Source organism: Galleria mellonella, unplaced genomic scaffold (assembly GCF_026898425.1).
Source record: "Galleria mellonella isolate WM207_F2 unplaced genomic scaffold, CSIRO_AGI_GalMel_v1 utg146, whole genome shotgun sequence".
Classification (NCBI taxonomy): Eukaryota; Metazoa; Arthropoda; class Insecta; order Lepidoptera; family Pyralidae; genus Galleria; species Galleria mellonella.
This window is the reverse complement of record NW_026441999.1, coordinates 1,246,504-1,272,237: the sequence shown is the minus strand read 5'-3', so window position 1 is coordinate 1,272,237 and position 25,734 is coordinate 1,246,504. Positions and strand designations below refer to the sequence as shown.

General features: G+C 35.7%; 1 protein-coding gene and 1 long non-coding RNA gene across 2 annotated transcripts in view; one reads left to right on the top strand and one right to left on the bottom strand.

Moving 5' to 3' along the window:
• Window positions 1–25,734, bottom strand: part of LOC116413495 (protein stum) — an 81,837-nt gene that overhangs the window by 10,289 nt on the left and 45,814 nt on the right. The window contains exons 3-7 of the mRNA XM_052891962.1: window positions 22,466–22,599; window positions 19,693–22,198; window positions 6,118–6,442; window positions 3,874–4,103; window positions 3,007–3,130 (exon numbers count right to left, since the gene is read on the bottom strand). Of these exons, the coding sequence (XP_052747922.1) occupies window positions 3,007–3,130; window positions 3,874–4,103; window positions 6,118–6,442; window positions 19,693–22,198; window positions 22,466–22,599 (3,319 nt within the window). The remainder of the gene's footprint in view (window positions 1–3,006; window positions 3,131–3,873; window positions 4,104–6,117; window positions 6,443–19,692; window positions 22,199–22,465; window positions 22,600–25,734) is intronic.
• LOC128200031 (uncharacterized) lies at window positions 1,890–8,726 on the top strand. Its single transcript, XR_008252511.1, has 3 exons — window positions 1,890–1,956; window positions 3,019–3,146; window positions 8,384–8,726. It is a non-coding gene; the product is annotated as an uncharacterized LOC128200031 (long non-coding RNA).

Sequence of the window (25,734 nt, the reverse complement as noted above, 5' to 3'; positions counted from 1 at the left end):
AAAATGGCAGTCAGATTCATGGCCAATATGGAAGGTTGTGGAACATCTGGTAGTGAGAGGGGTAGTTAATCTTCAATCAGTTGTCGTGTATTCACGGCATCGAATAAGCTACCCCTTCCTTCTCTGTGGGCGTGATTATAGGCAACTAAGGGTACTTAACAGCAGCGTTCCTCATAAAACATTACCAAAGGCTAACTGCGGTTGCCAGCCCGCGTACCAAGCGTAGCAACCACTAGCAAAAGTCCCCCAATGGTAAACTGCGATTAGGAGTCCCTCATGACACTCTATGTTCATCAGTGGACATATTACGGCTGACATGATGATGATGACAGTCTTAAAATGATACTAACGACTTTGATTTCACCTTGTACATGGTATAAGAGTGATTTTTTTTTATACTACAAAAGTCGGCGACACCAGGGATATCACGTTCACGTTGTCGATCCTAAGGATATTTTTAGCCTCTTTTGAAGAACTGTATACTGTAGTCTCTATGCAAAACCTTGGCAGGTAGCTCATTTAACAATAAGAGTGTTCGTTGGAGGATACTCCTCTGAAACTTTACTGTATGTGACCATTTAGGTTCAAGCATGAATGAATTTCCTGTCGATGGCGAGCGGTGCGATGATAAAAGGTGGCTGTGGGCATCATTGCAAACAATACCTCAGAACATTTTATACAAGCGACAGAACATACAAAGGGAGGCAGTCTAGCCTTAGATTCAAGAGTTCGATACTACCTTTGAGCTCGGAATCAATCACTGTATTCTTATTTCGTCACCAAACGATGTTATCACTTTATATATAAAATTATATATATAACACCACATTAATTAAATTCCACAATATATTCACGCTAATGTTATTTGCCGTATATTTAATTGCTAAGTTATTATTATGTATGTAACTGTAACTCGCGTGTTACGTAGGCACTCGAAACGTTTATAAAATATATGTAAATTTTTTTATAGTCATACATTATTTGACGTCATTTTGCAAATGAACTAATGACGTTAATTTTAATATGTACTGTGATGCGTGTTATATATAATTATTTGAATTATAATTAATTTCATATCTAATATAGAATAATGGGTATATTGTGGACTAGTTTTCATTCGTGACTTCGTCTGCATCTATGAAGATCTTGAATATGCTAACACACTGAGATAATTAAACGGATACTTCAAAAAGAAGATTCATAATTGATTGTATTTTTTTTTGTGTTTGTTGAACCATAAATTAGCCTGTTGTAAACCGATTTGGAAAATTATTTTTTTATTTAAATGAATATATTAATACATTGTTTCCATAGAAATTATATCGAAATCGATTCAGTAGTTTAGTTTTTAATTCAAAATAAACGGTTATGCCACAATTGAAGTCGGTTTTTTGTGGAAAGTCGCCTGCTTGGGTACCTTTGTCCCATTCGTGTTTCAACCGTGAAGCAGTTGTGTTTGCATGGCTGTGTTTCGGTTTGAAGGGTGGGATATGCCGTCAATTTACAAGGTACAGAGGAATAACACCTGAGTCCTCAGGAATGGCAACGCATGGGGGGTATCATGGGCGAAACAGTACACTCTGTTATGTCCATGGTACTGCTCATGTCTATAGGCGACGGTTACCACTTTCCATCAGGTGTGCCGTCAGCTTGTTTGCCATTCTAAGTTGAATAAATAAATATATATATATATAAGGTATTAAAAATAACAAATATTATTTCTTTTTATAATCTTTTTTTTTTTGTTCAATACCAATGTACAATAAAGCTTATACAAACAAACATGTACAGTATTTATAATTGTATGTCACTCCTACTTCTACTTTACTGTACCTACTAATTTTTAACTATAATTTTTTCAGCCAAAATTCACAATAAACTGAGGGCGTCATTAACTGCCGGCAGTGTCACGCCAGCTCTGTTTGTAGCGAGGTGCAATTACAATCATTTCTACTGGTTCGTGCCATTTTAATTGTATTGTTGAAACAAAAGTTAGACATTATTAGTTGCTAGAGATATACCCGACGAGAAATGACAACGGCAACTTTTGCGTAAATTCGTGGAACGGAATCCTTATTAAGAGTGGCAATACGAGTATATAGCAATATCTAATATATAAAATTCTCGTGTCACGGTGTTTGTTACCAAACTCCTCCGAAACGGCTTTACCGATATTTATGGAATTTTGTGTGCATATTGGCCAGGTCTGAGAATCGGCCAACCTCTATTTTTCATACCCCTCAATGATAAGGGTGACCCAGCCCAAAATATTTTTTTTTTTATATTTTTGACTAAATTTTTTATTTTTATTTTATTATAATTTAGCATTGAAAAATACAGACAACTTTAAATTTTCATCGTTTAACGATCAACCACTGTATTTTAATTGTGATTTTTGTATTTCGCAATAAGTGGTAAAACAACGTTTACGGGGTCAGCTAGTATATATATAAATATATGTATATAAATATACTTTAGTTACAATATCTATATATTTGCCAAATAACTAATATATTAATGTCTGTTATGCAAAAAAATAATATAAATTGGATAAATTGGATATGGGCGATATCGAAATGGGCAATGACCTTTTCTCCGCCATCAATGTACAGAGGTACAGAGGAGGAGGAAAAATATATCGATTTGGTGTCTATTTACTCATTACTACTTCTTACTATCCTTCTACTATTATAAATGGGAAACTTGTTAATGTTTGTTACTATTTAACACAAAAAATGACTGAACAAATTTGAATGAAATTTGGTATATGATAAGGTTATATTTTAACTTAATACATACTTTACATATTGAGATGTATACATTTTACAACTTAACATATAAAAATTCCATATTATAATATTTGTTCACGTTAACTTCTGAAACTGTTCAAATGAAATTAATACACTTTTGTAAATGTATTTTACATGTGAGGACTTATTTTCTGTTTCCATCTATCGTTATATACCTATGTATCACAAAATGAAAAAATGAAATGTATCGTCTCACCTCTGGCGGTAGTGTGGGCGAGAGGCTCTTGTTCTTGGAGAACATGCTGGTGCGACGGCTGGAAGACTGCTCGGAGTGTCGACGGCACGCGCCGCGCACCCACGTGCACATGCGTGTGCAGCAGCTGTTCAAAATTAAAGGTAGGAGTGTGTTAATAGTGGAGATTGCTTTTTTTTTAATGGATGATAATGGAATTGTAACCCCGCCTGCGTTAACGGTATACGTCGGCGGGGCACCAGTGAGGGATGATAGGTGAGGATGAAAAGGCAGGTCAGTTAGCCCATCGTGACGAATTTCACTAGAAATATAGTGAACTATAGAACTATAGTGATGAATTAATTTGGGATGGATAGAACACGATAGTTTCTAGGGGAACCGCGAGGAGGTCGACCTGACAGTGTGTATTGCTAACAATCGGGCTACTAATCCCCATTTTTAACAATTCGTTATCCCCCCTAGTCGAGACTGTTGGCACTTAGTGGAACTTTGTATTTTTATGAAAACACTTCCATTCTTTCATAAATGTTCTTACTCGCTAGCGAGACCATGAGACGGAATGAAACAAATGCTGTCTTTTTCTAACTCGTGAACTCGTTTCAGAAAATTTTGTTTCCTAAATTGGCCCGACTGGGAATCGAACCTAGTATCTCATTTTTGAACATTTCTGTAAATTATTGATGCCCATTAATTCTTCTCTTTCCGCGTCTAGGGAAAGTAGATAAAGTTTTGTTTGAGAAATCAGTTCAGGGTACAATAGGATTGATATACCTGAAGAAGGTAAAAGCCCTTAAAATAATATTAAAAAAATATATATATAAAGCAACGTGCTCGCAACGGAGCTCGTCATTGTTAAATCTGGCAACTTACTTGGCTGGAGGTCTGTCACTTAATATGCTGTCTCTCCTTTCGATCTCGTGCCTCCTTTTCCCGCAGCATCCAGTGCTGACGACTTCAGGTGAGGCCGCCACCTCCGCGACGTTCCTCGCCGCGACGTCTGAAACGTCGCTGACGCGTCTCTTGCGGCCGCAACACCCGCACAATACGTCGCGGAATTTACGCTTGCGTTTCGTTTCGCTCTCGAACTGTATGGTTGCCGCCTGTTCAGAATAGATAAACAGATAGATAGATACTTTTTAATGGTGGAGAAATGGACAGCAGCGTCCCTCTTAAAACATTACCAGCTTAAAACAAAAGTCAAACTGCGGTTGCCGACCCGCCTGCCAAGCGTGGCAACTACTGGCAAAACCCCTCTTATGGGGGAGGCTATGTTCAGCAGTGGACAGTTAACGGCTGGTATAATACAATATTCATACACAGTCGGTATTTTTTAAAAGAGAAAATGAAATGGTAACCTCGCCTGCGCTATCGGTATACGCTGGCGTGGCACCAGTGAAAGATGACACGTGAGCTATAAAGGCAGGTCAGTTAGCCCATCATGATGAATTGAACTAGAATTAATTTAACTCTTCGACATCACTATATCAGCCGTTATCTGTCTACTACTCAACATAGGCTTTCCTCTATTGGGGGGTTTACCGAGTAGTTCCCAATTTCAACGCTTTTACTTAGACTCTTTTGTTTGATTAATATGTGTATATATATATATATATATACATATATATATATATATATATATATATATATATATATATATATATATATTTTTAATTTGCAAAAGGTGCTTTTTTAATTATACAGCACTATCATACCTACTTGTACAACAATTAGGCCATTACCTTAAGGTTGTCTTGAAAAGATTGCTCTCAGCAACAAGACCGCCTTACTGTACTTATACAACTGTATCGTTGTGTTTATAAATTGCCTTGCTTATTTCCTATATTGTATAATGCAAATAAAGTATACTCATTCATTCATTAAATTTTTCTTAAACAACTTTCATCTACAGACATCGAGTTACAATTTTATAATCATCATCATCATCATGATATTAGCTTTTAACTGTCCACTGCTGAACATAAGCCTACCCCTTGGGGGGTTTTGCCAGCAGTTGCCACGCTCGGCAACCGCAGTCAGGCTTTAGAGATGTTTTAAGAGGCACGCTGTTGCCCATCCTTCGCCGTTCCTTAGTCGCCTCTTACGACACCCAAGGGATCCTATCCCTTGGGTGTCTTATAGGGGTGGCCTATTCTACGACGGGACCACACGGCCCATTTTATTACGAGTATATGAGTAAGTATTAAATCGTTGCATCACCACAAAAGTGTAGAAGGTAGGTAACAAATATTTAAATATAAGACTGACGTTTAGGAATTTAACATTGACGCTCGACTTTGTGCTATTTGCATTTGTATTTTATCCGACTTTTTATATGCACGCGACGGACCGACGGACCGACGGACGGACCAGTGCTTGAAGATAAAAAAGACGACAGACTCTGTTTTTAACACTGCTATAAATATGGGTTGTGATATTTTAGAAAAATATTAAAAAAAAAGGAACATTATGAAAATAGTTTTTCTCAAGTCCTAGTCTTTTTTAGTTATTTAAATCAAATTATTATCTATCTATCCGTATTACATATTCTAATTTATTAATATTATAAATGTAAAAGTTTGTTTGTTTGTTACATTATAATGTTTTAACGCTTTAATCAATCACTATGAAATTTGGTATACACGTACTATGGGAAGGGGAAAGGCATGGGTTATTTTTTATCTTGGTCATGTGAAAGAATTCGCGGATAACAAATAATATTAATATTACAAGAATTTACCAGAGGGAGACTTTGTACAAAAGTCGATTGCTTGGGTACCTCTGTCCCATTCGTGTTTCTACCGTGAAGCAGTTGTGTTTGCATGGCTGTGTCTCGGTTGGAAGGGTGGGATATGGCGTGAATTTACAAGGTACAGAGGAATAACACCTGAGTCCTCAGGAATGGCAACGCATAAGGGTTTCATGGGCGAAACAGTATACTCTGTTATGTCCATGGTACTGCTCATGTCTATAGGCGACGGTTACCATTTTCCATCAGGTGGACCGTCAGCTCTAAGCTGCATAAAAAATCCTCTTTTTTCGATCGGAAAGCGGTTAAAAAAATGATAAATTGTTAATAAAAAAAAAACTAAGAAGTTAAAACATAAGAAATCTTACCTTTCCCGCCGCTTTTTCAATATCCACATCATTGTCTTCTGCTGCTTTCTCTTTCTTCTTGCAACAATTAAGCCTGCTCATTGTTCCCCTCTTCTCCGCTGGTGCTTCGACATCTGAATCATCAGTTTCTCCTTTGACACAGCATGAACAGCATTTCTTACATTTCCCAACAAGCCGGGAACATATGTTGGGCTTCTTCATTTCTTTCTCTGCGTCCGGGCTTGGCTCCTTGCTATCATTGGAGGATTGAGTTTTGTCCTCTTTGGATTGTTTTCGGTGGGCTCTGGCTGGTGGTTTGGGTGTTGTGCTCGTGCTTTGTGGGAATCTGATAGTAAAAAAAAAAATAATAATTATATATTTTTTTATCCACAAAAATTGGTACTTATACCACTGTGTTTTTTTTTTGATGGGTGAAAATGGTATGGTAACCCCGCCTGCATTAACGGGATGTGCTGGCGGAGCACCAGTGAAGGGTGATAGATGAGAATGAAAACAGGCCAGTTCATGATCATTTCATCATGATGAATTCATCAGGAATTAACCATGATAGTTTTTTTTTTTTTTACAACACAGGGGGCAAACGAGCATGCGGCTCTCCTGATGGTAAGTGACTACCGCCGCCCATAATCACCCACAACACCTACGGCATTGCAGGTGTGCTGCCGGCCTTTTAAAAAGGAATATTCTCTTTTCTTGAAGGTTATGTTGTCGTATCGGTTCGGAAATACTGCTGCTGGAAGTTGATTCCAAAGAGTGGTTGTGCGTGGGAGAAAGTGCCTTGAAAAACGCACGGTGGAGGACCGCCACTCGTCCAGATGGTTGGGATGAAATTTTAGTTTATGGCGGGTTGTACGATGGTGAAAATCAGCAGCAGGTATCAATCCGAACAATTCTTCAGAGCACTTCCCATGATAAATTCGGTAGAAGATGCACAGAGATGCAACATCTCTACGCAGTTTCAGTGGGTCGAGCCGGACAGTAAGACGCCGATCGTCAACAATTCGAGCTGCCCGACTTTGAATGTGGTCTAATGGAAGGAGTTGGTACTGTGGCGCTCCTGCCCACAGGTGAGAACAGTATTCCATGTGTGGCCTCACTTGAGCTTTATACAGTTTAAGGTGGTTTTCTGGCGTGAAATACCGTCTCACCCTATTGAGCACCCCCAACTTTTTGGAAGCTATCTTAGCTTTTTCCTCCAGATGACCGCAAAATTGGACGTCGCTAGATATATCGACGCCAAGAATCCCCAGACTCGACTTATTATCAAGGGAAGTGCCCTGAAAGTGAGGAGATACGACAAACGGTGTCTTTTTTGCGGTGAACGCGCAGACTTGTGTCTTCTTAGGGTTAAAGTGAACAAGATTGCGTTCACCCCAGATCGAAACTTTATCGAGTGAAGTTTCGATTTCAGACACAAGTCTGTTCCGGAGCTCATCGGTATGTGCCCGCGAGATCTTTGCATGACCGGTGTATAATGCATCTCCTGTACTGTCGTCCGCATAACAATGAATATCACTGATCTGTAACATAGTTTCCAGGGAGAACTGCGAGGAGGTTGACCTGGTTGGTATATTGCTAACAATGAGATTCTCAGTCTCCATTACTAACAATCCCTTTCCCCCCTATGCCACTGTGTTAGGTTGACTGGAAGAAATCTCTTTTATTAACTTATTGTATGTTTTAGTGCAACAATATAGTTACAATATGTATATTTTGACATATTATCCAATTATATTGAATAATACAACGTTTATGGATTAGACTAGTGATCCGACCCGGCTTTACACAGGTAAATAAACCTTTTGAAAGTAATATATAGTCTATTTTACTTGATGGTAATGTGGCTTTCTGTAGGTGAAAGAATTTTTAAAGTCGGTTAAGTAGTTTTTGAGTTTATCCATTAAAAACAAACAATCAAATCTTTCCTCTTTATTATATTAGTATATAGATATTGCATTACAGGAACTCGAGACGTATATCGCTTTTAGCGATAAGGTCACCCATTGTTATCTCACTGTGATCATTGCTTGTAATTGTTTGTATCTATAATAAGTTTACTATTATAATCTTTTGGAGGAAACAATAAAGAGTATCTATCTATCTATATCAAAATGGGTGATGGCTTTATTTTGCCATCAAACTGCTGAGAAAGTCGATTTCAGATTTTATGTACGTTAATGAAATATTATATCTGTAATAAATGAACTGTACTCTATTACTGTAAAAAATTGCATTCCACAAAAAAAGACTTCAATTTTTTTTACAGCACACGGGGCAAACGAGCATGCGGCTCACCTGATGGTAAGTGACTACCGCCGCCCATGATCACCCACAACACAAAAGGCATTGCAGGTGTGCTGCCGGCCTTTTAAAAAGGAATATGCTCTTTTCTTGAAGGTTATGATGTCGTATCGATTCGGAAATACTGCTGCTGGAAGTTGATTCCAAAGAGTGGTTGTGCGTGGGAGAAAGCAAGCCAGATATTTTGATTTAAAAACCGAACCGATAATAAACCTCATAATTCATTTTCTCTCTCAATTTTCGAATTAAGTTTTGAAAAAAAAAAACATTTGTAAATGTAAACTATGTTGCTATGGGAATAAAGCATATTTTCAAAAGAGGGAAATTATCAATTTGGTTGTTTTTTTTTAATGTTTGTCACCTCATAACTCCATCAGTTATGAATCGATTTGGAAAACTCTTCTTTTTATCTGAAAGCATATATTTACAGATCAGTCCTTTGGAAATTTTAACAAAATCGGTACAGTAGGTCAGTTTTGAAATAAAAACAACTGGCTTTGTCACAATTGAAATGGGTTTTTCGTTGTGGTACATAATCTTAAATTATGCAACATACCTTTGACATCACAAACGTATTTAAATTTATTTGTTATGTTGTATTTTGTAAATTAAAATATTACAATACTTCCATTGTTCTAGAGTCATTCACGTAAATGTTGCAAGCACAATGCAAGGCGCATGCTATTTAATATCAACGTGCTTATGGAGTTATTTTTAGTAGCCTTTTTTTTATTAACCGATTGCACGGTGAAGAACTGAAGAAAAAAGTTTCTTTTTTAAATCTATTTTAAAAATAGGAATATGCTCTTTTCTTGAAAGTTTGCCTCTTACGACACCAACGGGAAAGGAAGGGATGTCTTATTCTATGCCGGGACCACACGGCTAATTTAAATCTACTTACTACTCTAGTATTTATAGCGTAAAAAGACCAAGCAGATTCCTACTAATCCTGTTATTATGAGAACGTTTGAATATTTATTTACTCGATCACTCTTAAATTAAACTAGGCTAAAAAGGTTTCAATGAATATTGGTACGCGGGTAGGTTATGCAACTTAGAATTGTAAACAAGCTGACGGCCCACCTGATGGAAAGTGGTAACCGTCGCCTATAGACATGAACAGTATCATGGATATAACAGAGTGTATTGTGTCGCCAATAATACTCTATGTTATTCCTCTGTACTTTGTAATTTCACTGCTATACCTTCCCGTGCCCACCCTTCAAACCGAAATACTGCCATGCAAACATAACTGCTTCACGGTAAAAACTAGAAACACGAATGGGGGAGAGGTACCCAAGCAAACGATATTGGTACAAGGTCACTTTTCATCAGGTGGGTCGTTAGTCACTTTGCCATTCTAAGTTGCATAAAAAATTATTCATACATATACGAGTATGTTCTATGTATGTATCTGTATATATATGTGTAGGAATATATATATATATATATATATATATATATATATATATATATATATATACATATATATATATAATTTTAAGTAATTAAAATTATATATTCATATTTCGTAGCGAAGGATATGGGGTCTTGTCAGAAAACTATTTTTAGCTTCTCCTTTAAATAATTCTATAACAGTTTTTATCATGCATTTTGAACCAAAAACACAGTATTACCTAATTGTTTAAGTAAAGAAAGTACATGTACATAGAGCATGCATTTAATTTTTATTTCAATATCATAATGCAGACAGAATTCTTATTTTGTACGTCTACGGTTTAAAATAGTGTTGTGTGATTTATTTCTTGTAAATAACGTGATTCATTCCAGTGGTCATGCGATCATTCCACTACAAATACGCTCATTACCTCTGTAGCGTGGATTGGCCCGGATATCTGATAGGGAAGGGAAATTAAATACTTTTATAACAATCATTCAATCTAAATTATCAATCATACAATTGATTGATGTCTCGTTAATGGGCATCGGTCACTACTCAAAAGAGGAGAAGTAAATAGAGGATTTTCCAAATAAAGTATGGTTATTTGGAAATCTCTTAAGATTAAAGAAATTTTAAACACTCTGATTTAGTTAAATAATAATATTTCGTTTTATACTTAACTAAAACAACAATTTATCTCGAAATACATATTAATTTACAAATAAATAAATATCAAATATGTTTAGTAGTTGTATTCCAATTTCATCTTTAAGTTCAAGAACCTTTTATAGGTTAAAGTAGACAAAGGAATTTCCTTCTGTAAAGACTAGATTTTAAAATGCGAGTATTAACTCTTTTGCAGGGACAGCAATGCACACGTGACATTCCCTGTCTTGCAAACGTCCCTAAACTTACAGTAATCGTTTACCATCAGACGGGCCTTATGCTTATCCGCCACTTTAGTGGTATAAAAAAAAGCATAAGGCACGATTTGAAATTCATATTATAAATTATTGAAATTTACATACAATATAGGTAAAATGTATTGACAATGGTAAACACAGATTGTTTATAAATTTTACCCGTTATCATTGCCGTACCGCTTTGGCAGTAGTTCATTCGGCAAAATATACACCGTTCGATTATGTATCATTGTAGACTTAATCACTAATCAGTATAACAAATCACTATAAAAATCACAATCTATATTATACTCGATTATACTGTTATCTTGGAAGCACTATCGTTTTGAAAATGGAATTGTGTTATCCATAGACATTTTTTTGTTTTTCAATAAGCTTCGTTGGAGGCAAAGGCACAAATGTATAAGGTTAAAATGTGTGAAATATATTTCTAAATCACTTGTTTTTTATTTCGCGAGATTACATGGTGAGTTTTTTATGGACGGCCGGGGCGACCGGCATCCGAGGCCAGACTGGCCTGAACCAATTTCTTAAGGGTTGTATCGAGTGCCAAGTATTGCGTTACGTGGATATTGTAGCGTGTGCCTTAATGGAGGGTTGTGGATGGAGAGCGTAACTGTATTAATAAGGGCGTTTGTTCCTCACATTTGGCTATTTTAATAAATATTTTTCTTGACTGCATTAGCTTTTTCTAACACTGGTGGACGGTAGTACTTGATTTTTCAAGGTCATTGGAACTCTTTCAAGGTTATAGGAACCATAGTCAAGTAGTTACCATGCTTGGAATTTTTGTAGATTTATTTTTAACTGCTGTTTACCTTCTTAATCTGTTATTACTTACACTCGATTGCGAAAGAAAAGAGGGTTATATTTTTCGAGTGTATGTATATTATATTAAGTCAGTAGTTTCTTTATGAATGATAATGTAATGGTAACCCCGTCTGTCTTAACTGTATACACTGGCGGGGCTCCAGTGACGGATGTCAGTTAGCCCATCGTGATTAATACACCTGAAATTCAGCACGATGGTTTTCAGGGGGGACTGCTGGGAGGTCGACCTATCCCGATATATTGCTAGCTATGGGACTGGTAGTCTGAATTACTAACAATTCCTTCCCCCCCAGTTAGTAGGGGTTGGTATTTTCATTCTAAGAGAAGACATAATTAAGAAAGAAGAACAAATTTATAAGTAAAAGAAATATAAAAAAAATATATACTGGGTACTGTGGTAATAATAGATATCTATATATTATTTTTACCAGAGGGACACTTTGTACAAAAGTCGATTGCTTGGGTACTTCTGTCCCATTCCTCTTTCAACCGTGAAGCAGTTGTGTTTGCATGGCTGTGTTTCGGTTTGAAGGGTGGGATATGACGTGAATTTACAGAGTACAGAGGAATAACACCCGAGTCCTTAGGAATGGCAACGCATGGGGGGTATCATGGGCGAAACAGTATACTCTGTTATGTCCATGGTACTGCTCATGTCTATAGGCGACGGTTACCACTTTCCATCAGGTGGGCCGTCAGCTTGTTTACCATTCTAAGTTGTATAAAAAAATATTATATCTATATATTACCTCTACATATAGATATTATGATATATAGATGTGATAGTGATAGTATAAATAGACTATTTCCTTCCTTATGGGGAAATGAGTACCATTGTTTATAGGTGTGCCGTCACCTTGCTTGCTATTCTATAGAAAAAAAAAACAACCGAAACCATATAGATATCCCATATGGTAGGTGGTAATTTTCTATTTATACAATTTATTAGTGCTCAATTAATTTTAACGATACCTAAACATTCCTGATTAGCTAATAAGCACAGTGTATTAGCATTGAACTATGCTAGGCTGCCTATGGACCTAATTTTATGGTATTTGACCTTGCATATGTAGGCATTAAGTTACTGGGTATTTTATATTATTCTTAATTTCGTGTATAATATAGTATATGTCATATATGTGTAAGTATATGTGTTATATGTATATATATATACATATTCGTTTATATATGTAATTTTAGTATGTATGTATATCAATAATTACTAGTACTGCATTCGAGTATTCTGACACTTCCCTATGGTTGACTGGGAGAGAATGCTTTTAGCATTAAGTCCGCCATGTACACATATTATGTACTAATGAATAAATAAATAAATAAATAATTGAGTTGCAATTGATTTTCAAGTAACTCCAGTAAGTTGAACGTTTTCAATTCGGTTGTTTTTTTATGTTTGTCACCATACCTCCGTCAATTGTAAATCGATTTGGAAATTTTTTTTTTTATCTGAAAGGGTATACTTACAGATTAGTTCCATAGAAATTTTATCAAAATCGATTTAGTAGTTTAACTTTTAGTTCAAAATAACTGGTTTAATCATAACTGACATTAGTTTTTTTTTCATGGCACATAATTTTCAAATTTAAATCGTCTTTATTTAAATAGACTTGTTTACAAGCACTTTATATACTCATTTTTTTTTTATTTTTTGCAGGATTCGGAAACTCAACAGTTACTCTTATAACTCTTTATTGTATACGTTATGATTTATATATTTATTAACTTTAATACATAGTTAATATATATATATATATATATATATATATATATATATATATATATATATATATATATATATATATATTAAAATATAGTTATTTATATATGTTTTGTATGTGATTTATCACAATTTGTTTTCTTTCAAAATATTGATTTAATTTACAATTTTTTTTTCTAATCTATGCACCGTCATTTACTCTCTCTGTTTATCGTAACGGTTGACTGGTAGAGAATGCCATCGGGCATTAAGTCCGTCCTGTAGACATATTCTAATGTGGGCAAAAATATAAATAAATAAATAAATATGTAATTTATCGTTTTAACGTAAAAGTATATAGGGCTGACGGCATAATAATATAACTAAATGTGTCTTATCATGTAGTTATATTCACGTACATAGTTGTAATGTTCTGCTACCAAGAATTGCCTCTATTGCTCGACTCACAGTTAATTTCCGTTGCGTAAAACATCCAATAATGAAGTTCGACAACCCTTTTGTACATTCAGCACGCTTACATTCACATTTGGCGATTATCTGACGTACTATCACTTTATTAGGCTGTCTTAGATTTTTTTTTTATTATATTAAAAGAAAATTATTGCATTACAAACTAGATATTTTATAATTATAATTTTGGAAAAAAATTTCCAAAGAGAGTTCACGTCAGGCAAGCGGCCGGTTTTAAAACTAAAAGCCAAATCTTTTTGTAATATGGACAAAAAACATATTACGCCGACCCCAAATAATAATAGGGATAAGGGTAGGAAGATGAAGATGATGATTAATAAAAAAAATTAAGTGATTCCAAATAGGTGGATATACTTAACGATTTTGTTGTTCCATTTTTAAAAAACACGCAGTCTTAGAACATCACGATATCCTAGTTGCGGTTACCAATCTGGTTACCAAGTGTGGCTACAACTGGCAAAACCTCTTTTCTATGGGGAGGTCTATGTTCACCAGTGGACAGGCTGATATGATGATGATGAATTATTGATTATTTAAATAACTAAATTAAGGAAACAAAGTATAAACGCATTATTATGTAAGTATAAGATGAGACGCTGTGACGCAAACCGTGGTATGCTCCCTGAAGAAGACTTCCGTATAAAGTAATTCCGAATAATTTCATAAAAATACCGTTGTATATATATATTATACGACTTAGAATGGCAAACAAGCTGACAACCCACCTGATAGAAAGTGGTAACCGTCGCCTATAGACATGAGCAGTATCATGGACATAACAGAGTGTACTGTTTCGCCCATGATACTCCCTACGCGTTGCCATTCCTGAGGACTCAGGTGTTATTCCTCTGTACCCTGTAAATTCACTGCCAAATCCCACCCTTTAAACCGAAACACAGCCATGCAAACACAACCGCTTCACGGTTGAAACACGAATGGGACAGAGGTGTCCAAACAAACGACTTTTGTACAAAGTCTTCTTTTGGTAAAGGTATATTACACTGGCTGTTAACTGTCCAAAAGCTTTTCCCTATTGGGGGATTTTGCTAATAGTTGCCACACTTGGCAACCAGATTGGCAACCGCAATTAGGTTTTGGTAATATTTAAAGTGAGACGCTGCCGTCTATATTTCGACCATTAAGTTCCCTTAGTCGCGTCTTATGATGCCCATGGGAAAGTTATTATAAATCCTATACCAAATCGACTTGGAAAAGTGATAATAATAGACTATATAGTAGTAGGTACTCCTCTTATGTGGAGAGACCAATGCTTAGTATGCCCAGTAGTGGGACATCGTGAATGGTTAGGTATGGATTGAAACTGACAATCTAGTAACATTTTAAGAATTGGTTTCATAAAAGAAATTACTTCAATCGTGAGAAACCAGTATATACTCGTATTTGATATATATATTTGATTTAAAAACTAAACTCCTGAATCGATTTCGATAAAGTTTTTATTAGACCAATCTGAAATAATGGGCGGAAAGGGATTGTTAGTAATGGAGACTGAGAATCCCATTGCTAGCAATATAACCAGGTCGACCTCCTCACGGTTCTCCCTGGAAACTATCATGGTTAATTCCTGATGAATTCATCATGATGTGCTAACTGGCTTGTTTTCATTCTCATTTATCACCCCTCACTGGTGCTCCGCCAGCGTATCCCGTTAGCGCAGGCGGGGTTACCATACCATATTCACCCAAAAAAAAAAAACAAAAAATCTGAAGTAATGAACTGATATCGTATCAAATAAATATAGACTTAATACAAAATAAATGACGGAGCTTTGAATTAACAAACAAACAAAATTTAACCAAACTGAAAACCTTTTTTTATGAAGTCGGTTAAAAATTATTCGACTCACAGTCGATGCCTGGTATATCTAATATTACATCTACTAATGCTAATGTGTAGAAATCAAGTATTTTTTTCTGAAGCAACAACCCTGAGTCCTGCCGACGACGCGTCCCTTATGTTAATGTTAGCTACAGTCACGCTACGACGTAACCGACGCGACGCTCGGACTCGCTCGATACGCTGACCGTAGGCCCTACCACGGGCTACGTACTCACTCGATACTCATAACTTTCTCGTTTGTGCAGGTCGGTCAACTTTTACCCTTTTATCAAGGGAGATTAATGTGTTTTGGTAGTCTATATGTAGTAGTCCTTATTCATATAAACTAAAAGTTCCTACCCGTCACGTGTGGTCCCGGCATAGAATAGGCCACCCTTTCCTTTCCCAAGGGTGTCGTAAGACGCGACTAAGAGAGGGCAAGCGATGAGCAGCAGCATCCTTCTTATAACAACTCCAAAGCCTAACTGCGGCAACTAACCCGTCTGCCAAGTGTGGCAATTACTGGCAAAACCCTCCGGCTTATGTTCAGAAGTGGACAGATAAAAGCTAATATGATGATGATGATGATGAAAACTTCCTACAAACCTAGTTAAGCTATTGAAGTATTTGTCAATTTGTTTCTAATTAAGAATTCGGTGCAGAAAAAGGCAAAATGGTTCAATAGCTCAAATAGGTTTATGAGTTTTGACGTTTTTACTAATAAGAGGGTTAGTCTATAGAGTTTAAAGGATTTTTACAAATGGATTTACGTTTGAACGTTACGGTTCTTTTTACTTGTATAATGGCTGCAAACTGTCAATGATTCATTTTAAGAATTGGGCTGTTTGTTTCATTAGAATGTTTTAATACATAAAATTCCCGTGTCACGGCGTTCGTACACGTTAATCTCCGACATTGCTTAATAAATTCTAATTAATTTTATTAATAGTATGTCTGCTCCAAAATGAGAGAACAGGAGGATTATTAGTAATTCGAACTACCAGTCCCATTACTAGCAATATGCCGTGTCAGGTCGACCTCCACGTGGTCCCCCTGGAAATCATCGTGCTCAAGTCCAGGTGTATTCATCACGGTGGGCTAACTGACCTGCCTTTTCATTCTCAACTATCATCCCTCATTAGTGTCCCGCCAGCATATATTGTTAGCGCAGGCGGGTTTCATTATCATCCATAAAAAAAATTAGAGAACAGTTTTTATCCTGATAAGCAAAGAATTGATTCGGTAGGTGGAGGTAGTGAGCAAAAGAACATTTTTCGAATCAACTTATTTATTAATAGGTTTAATAAAGTAATTTTCTTTTTACATGGAAGTCGGTGTTTATTAAAAAAATATCTATTTAAATAACAAATAGACGTAACAAAGTTACAAAATACTCGTTTCAATAAGTAATATATAAAATATAAGTTTTCCAAACTTTTGACGGTCGACGCTACTCACAAAATAGGACGAAACTTTTTTACATGTTATCACACCGCATCAATATATATATATATATACGAGTATATATATATATATATATATATATATATATATATATATATATATATATATATACATTTTGATGTAGTTGTTTAATTTAACTGTCGAGTAAACATGATTTATTTGTTATTGGTTAACTGAAATGAAAGAATAATAACTTTTTCTCATAATACAAAAAAATTTCTCACTTTATTCTCGCGTCTATTTTTTAGTAAAGAAAATAATTCATGTAGTACTGTCTGTTTAGTGTTTGTTTTTCTTTAATTTATATGACTATAAAGTATTAGCAATTCCGAAATGTGGTGAAAATAATAAAAATTCTAAGTACGTTGTTAGTGAAACTTCAATAAACTGTTTGAACTTCAAACCGAATGTACTCATATACCTCTGCGAATTTTCTCGTTTTTTTTTTAAGCACTTTTAACCGACTTTAAAAACAAGGACGTTCTCGATTGGATTGTATTTTTTTATGTTTGTTACCTAATAGCTTCGTTAGTTGTAAACCGATTTGGAAGTATCATATAGAAATCCCATAGAAATATCGATATCGCTACAGTAGTTAAGTTTTAAAATAAAAATGACTGATTTAGCCATAATTTAAGTCTTTTTTTTTTAAATAAAATTTTAAATCGTCATTTTTCATGATTCTATCATAAACATCATTTATATCATGTAATTATGTGGAGTTATTACGTACTTAAAGTCAACATAAATAAAAAATACAGTTGAATTGATAACCTCCTTTTTCGAAGTCGGTTCAAAATGGACGTAATTACGAAAGTACATAAACAAAACTCCACTCTGTAGCTATGTAACAATGATACAGATCTTCAGTTCCCTTGTACCGTGTAATTTAAATATAATACTGTGTGAGGATCTTTACACATTATTATCAAGCGATTGTTTAACAAAGGAACGATTTTGTCGTGAAATAGAGAGAACACCTCGGGTTATTAGGCATGCGAACCGCATGAAATCTCAATGGTATTATGGTGAAAATGGATATCTCAGGGGAAACTGACTTTCCTTTCATTACGCACTGAGTATTGTGGTCGTATATTAAGTAGGAGTGAAATAGAAACTGGTTATTTGCAAAGGGAACACCATTTATGGTATTGTCATGTACACATTTGGGAATGTTTGCGTCATACATTTATGTTAAAAGCATCTGTAATTCACTGCTTTGTTTTAATATTTACTAATATAAAAAATCTTTAATGAAACGACGTCTGTACATTTTTTTATATGCAACGTAGAATGGCAAACAAGCTGACGGCCCTACCTCTTGAAAAGTGGTAACCGTCGCCTATATACATGAGCAGTACTATGGACATAACGGAGTATACTGTTTCGCCCATGATACCCCCCAAGCGTTGCCATTCCTGAGGACTCAGATGTTATTCCTCTGTACCCTGTAAATTCACGCCATATCCCACCCTTCAAACCGAAACACAGCCATGCAAATACAACTGCTTTACGGTAGATACACGAATAAGACAGAGGTGCCCAAGCAAAACGACTTGTGTACTAAGTCTTCCTCTGGTAAATGAAAGATATTAAAGAGAAATTAATGTAAAAGCTTGATGTGAAAACTTATGCTGAAACTTATGACGCGAAAGTAAGAGCAAGAGATGATTTTTACAATTTTTGTCTGTCTATTTGTCTGTATGTTTGCTCTAATATCACATACATCAAATTTGAGAAGGTTTTCAGAATAATGTCCCTGAATGTCTAACTTCAAAACTGGTGTATGTTTTACCATGATACGTCTTTAAAAAGGAGTCTATTTCATTGATTTTCCTATTTTGCAATACATGCATACGAAATAGCGGGAAAAAAGCTAGTCCAATATTATATATTTAGGCAAAAAACTAGTTATAAAATATCTTGTGGTAAATTTTTATATTTTAATAGTCTATTTGTAAATGTAATAAATTTCTTAGAAAACTGTTCGACTGTTTAACCGTAGATAATTGTGTAAAATCTAAAATATTTGCATTTATGTGTATGTGTATGTGTGTGTATATTGTGTATGTAAATTTACTAACATTAGTTTTAAGAATATTGTTACTAATAAATATTTAATGGACCAAAAATGTCCGAAATAAAAATTATATCATTATTATTAGTACATTATGTAGAAAGATATGTTTTGAAGACAAACTATGCCTTAGACTATTTATATAATTTATAAAAAAAAAATATTAATAAATATATTGAAATTATTGTGCCTTATAATTCGAAACTAAGTTTGTATTATATGCACTATGTAATTGGTAGACATATTGAAATACAGCCAGATCAATATAATGATATACTTATGAATATAAGTGTTTACATTGTGCGGGCATCGAACCTACGACCATTTGAGGGGCGGCAGTCAGTCGCTACGCTATCAAGGTCATCAATAAAATCATGGATGTAGTCCTTTATCGACTGTAACTATTAGCACACAAAAATACAAGATGTTCTTAATCACTGTCCCAATTTTTTCGCTACAATCAACTACGAAAATCGGATTAGTATATCAGTAACAGTTGAATGTAAAAATAAAAAAAAAGTGGGTCACTCACCCGCCATTGCTGTGCGTTGATTTATCCGACGCACTTCCGTCGGCCGGCTGGTGTAGCACCATCTTCTCAGTTCCTGGCGTTGACAAATTCGAACTTTGTACCTCCACCTCCGGTTCGCCCTTAACAAGGGTCTCGGTCATTTTTTCTATTTCCGTCGGCCCATTTTTCTTTTTTTCATTAACAACCACCACTATCGGTTCCACTTCTTTCTTGGGCTCCTTTTTTTCTTCAATTTCTTTAACTTTTGGATTCTCTATCGGCGTCATAATGCTGTCGACGATCTTACTGGCCTCTGAACGTATTTCGGCAGCCATTTTATCATTTTGTTTGACAACTTCATTTTTAATATCTGTTAATTTACTTGCAACCTCATCTTTAGTTTCTTTAATTTCCGTTTTTGTTTTATTGCCAACGTTTTTTAAAGTATTTTTTGTTTCAGGAGCGGCTTTGGGTGAAATAGCTAAGATATTTTCAGTGGATACTTCTGGCTCTTTTAGTATGTTCTCTATTTTTTGCCGCACCTTTTCTACTTGAGGATTATTGTAAGGTGGCTGCAAGAGTTTTAACTTTACATTCTCGTCAGCAAATATTGTCCTTTCAGGATTCTTAGTGGGTTTAATTGGTTTTTTCTCCTCAACTTTCTCAGATTTTTCTTTATCTAATTCTTTGACACTTTCCTTCTCATTTTCCGTTCTTTTTTCAATATTTTTTCCTTTTTCTTTACCATTATCTTTTTCTTTATCCTTTTCATTCTCCTTTTCTTTAGCTTTTTCGGGAACTTCTTTAATTTCCGAATTTGCACGCTCATCTTCTTTTTCTTCATCTTTTGGAGCTAATGACTCCTTTGAACTCAGCCTTTCAAAGATTCCTTTCTCCCTTGCCTTCTCCAATGCGGTTGGTAACTGATTGGTGACTGTAGTTACTACCTCTAAGGGTTGTGAGGTAATTGCCGCAGTAGTCATAGAAACGACACTTTTTTTTGTCAAAATTACTAACTCTCCTTTCTCATTAGTAATTTTGTCATATTGTGTTTCATTATCCTGTTTTGTTACTTCATCTCCACCTGTACAAGAATCAACGCTTTTTGTAACTTGTCCTTTTTCTTTCTTTTTGCTATCATCTTTGAGATCTTTGTCCTTTTTTGCTGATTTGATTGGTTTTCTTTCATCTTTTTTAGCACCAACTTCATTAATTTTATTCATGGATTGTGATTTTTCTGTTAAATCTTTTTTACTGTCTCTTTTTTTAAGTAAAGGAGGCTTTTCATATAAAGTCTTTGTACTTGGTGTTCTTGTTAAACTTTTCACGCTATTTGTTCTATTTATTGGCTTTTTAGGCTCCGGTTTATTGGTTACTATTGGTTTTTGAATTGATTTAGAACTTGGTGTTCGAGTAATAGGTTTACTTGGAGTTTTAGTTACTGATTTTGATGTTGAAGAAACTTTAGCGGCGGCTTTACGTTTGTCTGGACTAGGATCTCTACTAACTGCTCTGCTAGGCTGTCTAGAATTGAATCTAGACGTAGCAGGTGTATTACCAGCTGTTTTTATAGGTTTTCTTGCTACTGGAGAAGGCTTTGTGGGTGTTTTAGCAGACTTAGGTTTTAAATCTTCTATTGGGCTTTTGTTTGGAGTACCTACAATGGGAGATAATCGTTTGGAGTTAATAGCCTTATTCGCTGGTGGTGGGCCACCACGACCAGGGGAAATAGGAGGCTTTCCTCTAATATGAGCTGGTGCAATATTCAGAAATTGTGTACTCTTACTTATAGCTCTTTTATCATGTACTTGACTCCCAACTTTTATAGTTTCATGAATACTACTAGTACTGTTTGAAATAAATCTTTGATTTTTGTTGAGGCTATTTTCTGGAAGTCTCGATTTAGAATTATCTCGTCTCGATGGTGAAACAGAATTTTGGCGTTTGGGTATTTTAGAAGAATGTTTAGGTGAACCATCATTCGATTGGGGTTGTGACCTTGAAACAGATCGAATTCGAGATTTATGTGTTACAGGTTTTGGCATCCCATCATCTTGATTGATATATTCTTTGCTATTGGGAGGAATATTTTCAAAATGTAATATAGCTGAAGGAGAATTCGATCTGGACCGAAGGTTTATTTTGTTTGGAGAATTACTTCTGGATGTTGTACGTGAACACACAACACTTCTAATAGCATCACTTCTTGCATTCTTATCTAATAGTCCCATCTCTTTCAACAATGCTTCTTCTTCTTCCATTTTCTTTCTTTGTGCTTCAGCTTCATGTTTTTCTCTATTTAGTTCACTTAATTCCCTAATTTCTTCAATATTTTCTTTAAGAAAATTTCTGGGTGAATGTGGTCTGCTTAAAGTGTGTATAAGAGGTTGCAGTGTGGCTGCCTGGGCCATTTTGTCGATTTTAGATAAAGAGTTGGTTCTTCTTCTAGGAGGTGAGTTTGTTCGGGAATTGGCAGCTGATGTTTTTGGTGTGGTATGTCGAGATGTCTCTTCTCTGAATCCACGACCTAGTGAATCAGATTTAATTACATAATTAATAATATAGGCACAAATAATTAAAAGATGACAAATTTGAGTATTGATTAAGTTACTAGGGGATGGTTTTGTACATAAATTATTTACATGGTTACATACGTTTTGTTCAAGTTAAAATTGGGATATGGTAATGAAATTATAAGATACAGAGAGAATAGATATTATAAGATGCCTTCAGTTTTGTATACACGACTTTTCACTTAAAATTTGTTAAATTAACAAAATATGCTAATTTTTACCTTTAAAAGGTGACACCCTTCCAGGCCTTATTTCAACTGGCAGTGACCTAGGGCTGGAAGGACGAGAAGCGACCGGAGTTTCCGCTATAATAGCAAATGATGACTCTCGCTTTCTCTTCGATGTTGGCACCACTCTGTAACCAAGGAAAATTAAGGCTCGTTAAGTTATAATCTTAGATCCTTAGATCTCTTTGGAATATTTCGACTATTACGCCGATGGTATTATTAGCGAAGATCGTACTTTCTGTGGGGAGCTTATAGTGGAGAGATGGCCAACAGCGTCACTCTTACAACATCGCCAAAAGCCAAAATGTAGTTGCCAATCCGTCTGTCAAGCGTGGCAACTATTGGCAAAACCTCCCTTATTGGGGGTACTATGTCCAGTAGCGGACAATTCACTGTTGTTACGACAACAACATAGAACTTTCTGATTAGTAAGTAGTAATTAGAAGTAGTCATTCTTCGAGTGTTGGCAGTCACACACATATTAATTATGGCGGAATTAAACAAAATCATTTTAATCAAATACCAGTGATATGGACTTCCGCAAAATAACACCTAGCTCCTTATAAAACTCCTTTGAAATCGCACTTTACACAACCATTTAGGCTCAAGCATGTGAGGATGCTGTGTGGTCTCGGCATAAAATAGGCCAACTCTTCCTTTTCCGTGGATGTGGTAAGAAGCGACTGGGGAAGGGCGAGGGATAGGCAGCAGCGTCCCTCTAAAAACAACTCCAAAGTCAAACTGCGGTTACCAAACCGCCTGCCAAGCGTGGGAACTACTGGCAAAACCCCCCAAGGAGGAGGCTTATGTTCAACAGTGGACAGTTAAAGGATGGTATGATGATGATGATGTGAAAATGAATTCTCTAATAGGGGGAGGCCTGTATTTAGCAGTGGACAGTTAAGGTAACCCAAAGAGGGTTGACGTCAGGCAGGTGGCCGGTCGTAACAAAAAAAAAACAAATCTTTTTGTAATATGGATAAAATCATATTACGCCGACCCCAAATGATTGGGATAAGGGTAGGAAGATGATGATGATGATGAGGTAAGGTACCTTTTGTTGAACATTTGCACATTTCATTATTAAACTATTTAACGATTTTCCTTTAAATCAACTAACAATAAACTGATCTGATATTAAAATTCATGTCGGTAGAAGTAACTGACGCTTTACACGTGTTTTTCCCATGGTATTGATGGCGTAACAAACGTAACAATCATGTTTTTGGCTGTAATACACCACGTGGGGTGCGTTGTTAATGATTAACGTGGAGTGAGTTGCGTTTTTTACAAAGACTTGATTATGGACGGAAAATGGAAGTGAAATGGGAATTGGCAAATGCGTTTGATTGATAGACTGTTTCCAGGATCCGTGTTTTGAATAGGAAATACACTGTCTAGTAAGTTTATTGTTTTTTAAGCGACTTCCGGAAGATGTAGCTTCTCAATTTATATGATTTTTTTTTTATCACTTTGTTACGTGATTATGTTAGCGATTCTAAACTTATTTTTGCAAGTGCTAAAGAAAACAGTTTCATATTTTGATTTTCACATATGTTTTTGTATTATTATGTTATTATGAACTAGGTATCTGCCCTGGCTTCGCACAGATTCCTACTAATTTTGAAAATCTCCTTTTTTATCTTAGTCACTCGCTTATTTTAGGTAGGTAAATGGAGATTTACTAAAGTAATTTTTTTTACTTTTCAGTACAATTTCTTTAATAATTTTCTATCATACATGTCTTGTCCTGATATTTAAAAACACAACTAAAAAAAAATTAACTAAATATGTGCAGTCATTCTGAAGTTAAGCGTTTATGTACATTCGCCAAATGACTTTAATTGGGAGAAACGAATTGTTAGTAATGAGGATTATATACGTCATTAGGTATTGCTGACAATATACGTCGATAGATCGACCTCCATGAGGTCCCTCTTGGAAACCATCGTGGTTAATTAATCACGATGGGCCAACTAGCCTCTTTGATCTCTCACTAGAGCCTTGTTAATGTAAATCGATAGCATAGTTGGAGTTATCATCCTGTGTTCATGTATTAAAAATAATTAATTTTTATTTATATTAATTGATTGTCCAAGTACTTAATTATTTTAACTGTCTTCATCGTCATCATTCCAGCCATTATCGGTTCACTGCGGACATAGACCTCCCCCATAGACTGCCATAAGGAGCGGTCCTGAGCCACCTGCATTCACGTGTTTAAGCGTCTTATTTATTATTGTTATATAGCTTGAACCCTTCGACTCAGTGCAATGACGAGCTATGAGAATTATCGATGATCCCAGGCTTGCAAGCGGTATCGAACCCTTAAGTCTTAGGAGAGATTTTGCCTCACTCTACGTGTTCTACCGCTTATACAACGGATTGTGCTCAGAGGAATTGTTCAATATGATGCCTGCGGCCACTTTCTATCATCGTACGGCTCGCCATCGACAGGGAGTTCACCTTACAGCCTAAATGGTCGCATACAACGCGGTTTCAGAGATGCTTCCTCCCACGAACACTCAGGTTATGGAATGAGCTCCCTGGCGAGGTTTTCCCAAGAGACTACAGCATGGGGTTCTTCAAAAGGGGGGTAAAGAGGTTTCTTCAGGGTCGGCAACGCGCGCGTAATACCTCTGGTATTGCCGGCGTTTATAGGCTACGTTAACCACTTACCATCAGGTGGGCCGTATGCTTGTTTTCCACCTCAGTGATATAAAAAAAATATTATTTATTATTTAATTTACAATTATATACCTTTAATGTAATTAACTAAAGTTAATAATTGTTTGCTTTTTTTATTTACATCGCTTACAACTAACTTGTGAAGCGTATAATGGTTTTATATAAAAAAGCCTCGCCTTCGAATTAATTCAACGAATTACGTGGAAAACCAAGTGTTTTTTGCCATTGTAAATGGTGATTACTGGCGGATATTACCATACATTACGCTAATTTCTTTCTTTTATACAATGTCCTCTGTTTTATGTTTTTTTTTTAATGAATGATAATGGAATGGTAATCCCGCCTTTGCTAACGGTATACGCCGACAAGACACCAGTTAGAGATGATAGGTGAGAATGTAAAGGCAGGTCAGTTAGTCCATCGTGATGAATACACTTGGGATTCAGCGCGATGGTTTCCAGGGGAGACCATGTGAAGGTCGACCTGATAGATACTCTTTATTGTTTGAGTGGGTCTGGTAGTCCGCATTACTAACAATCTCTTCCTCTCCTCTTATGTTTTTTTTTAATAGATGA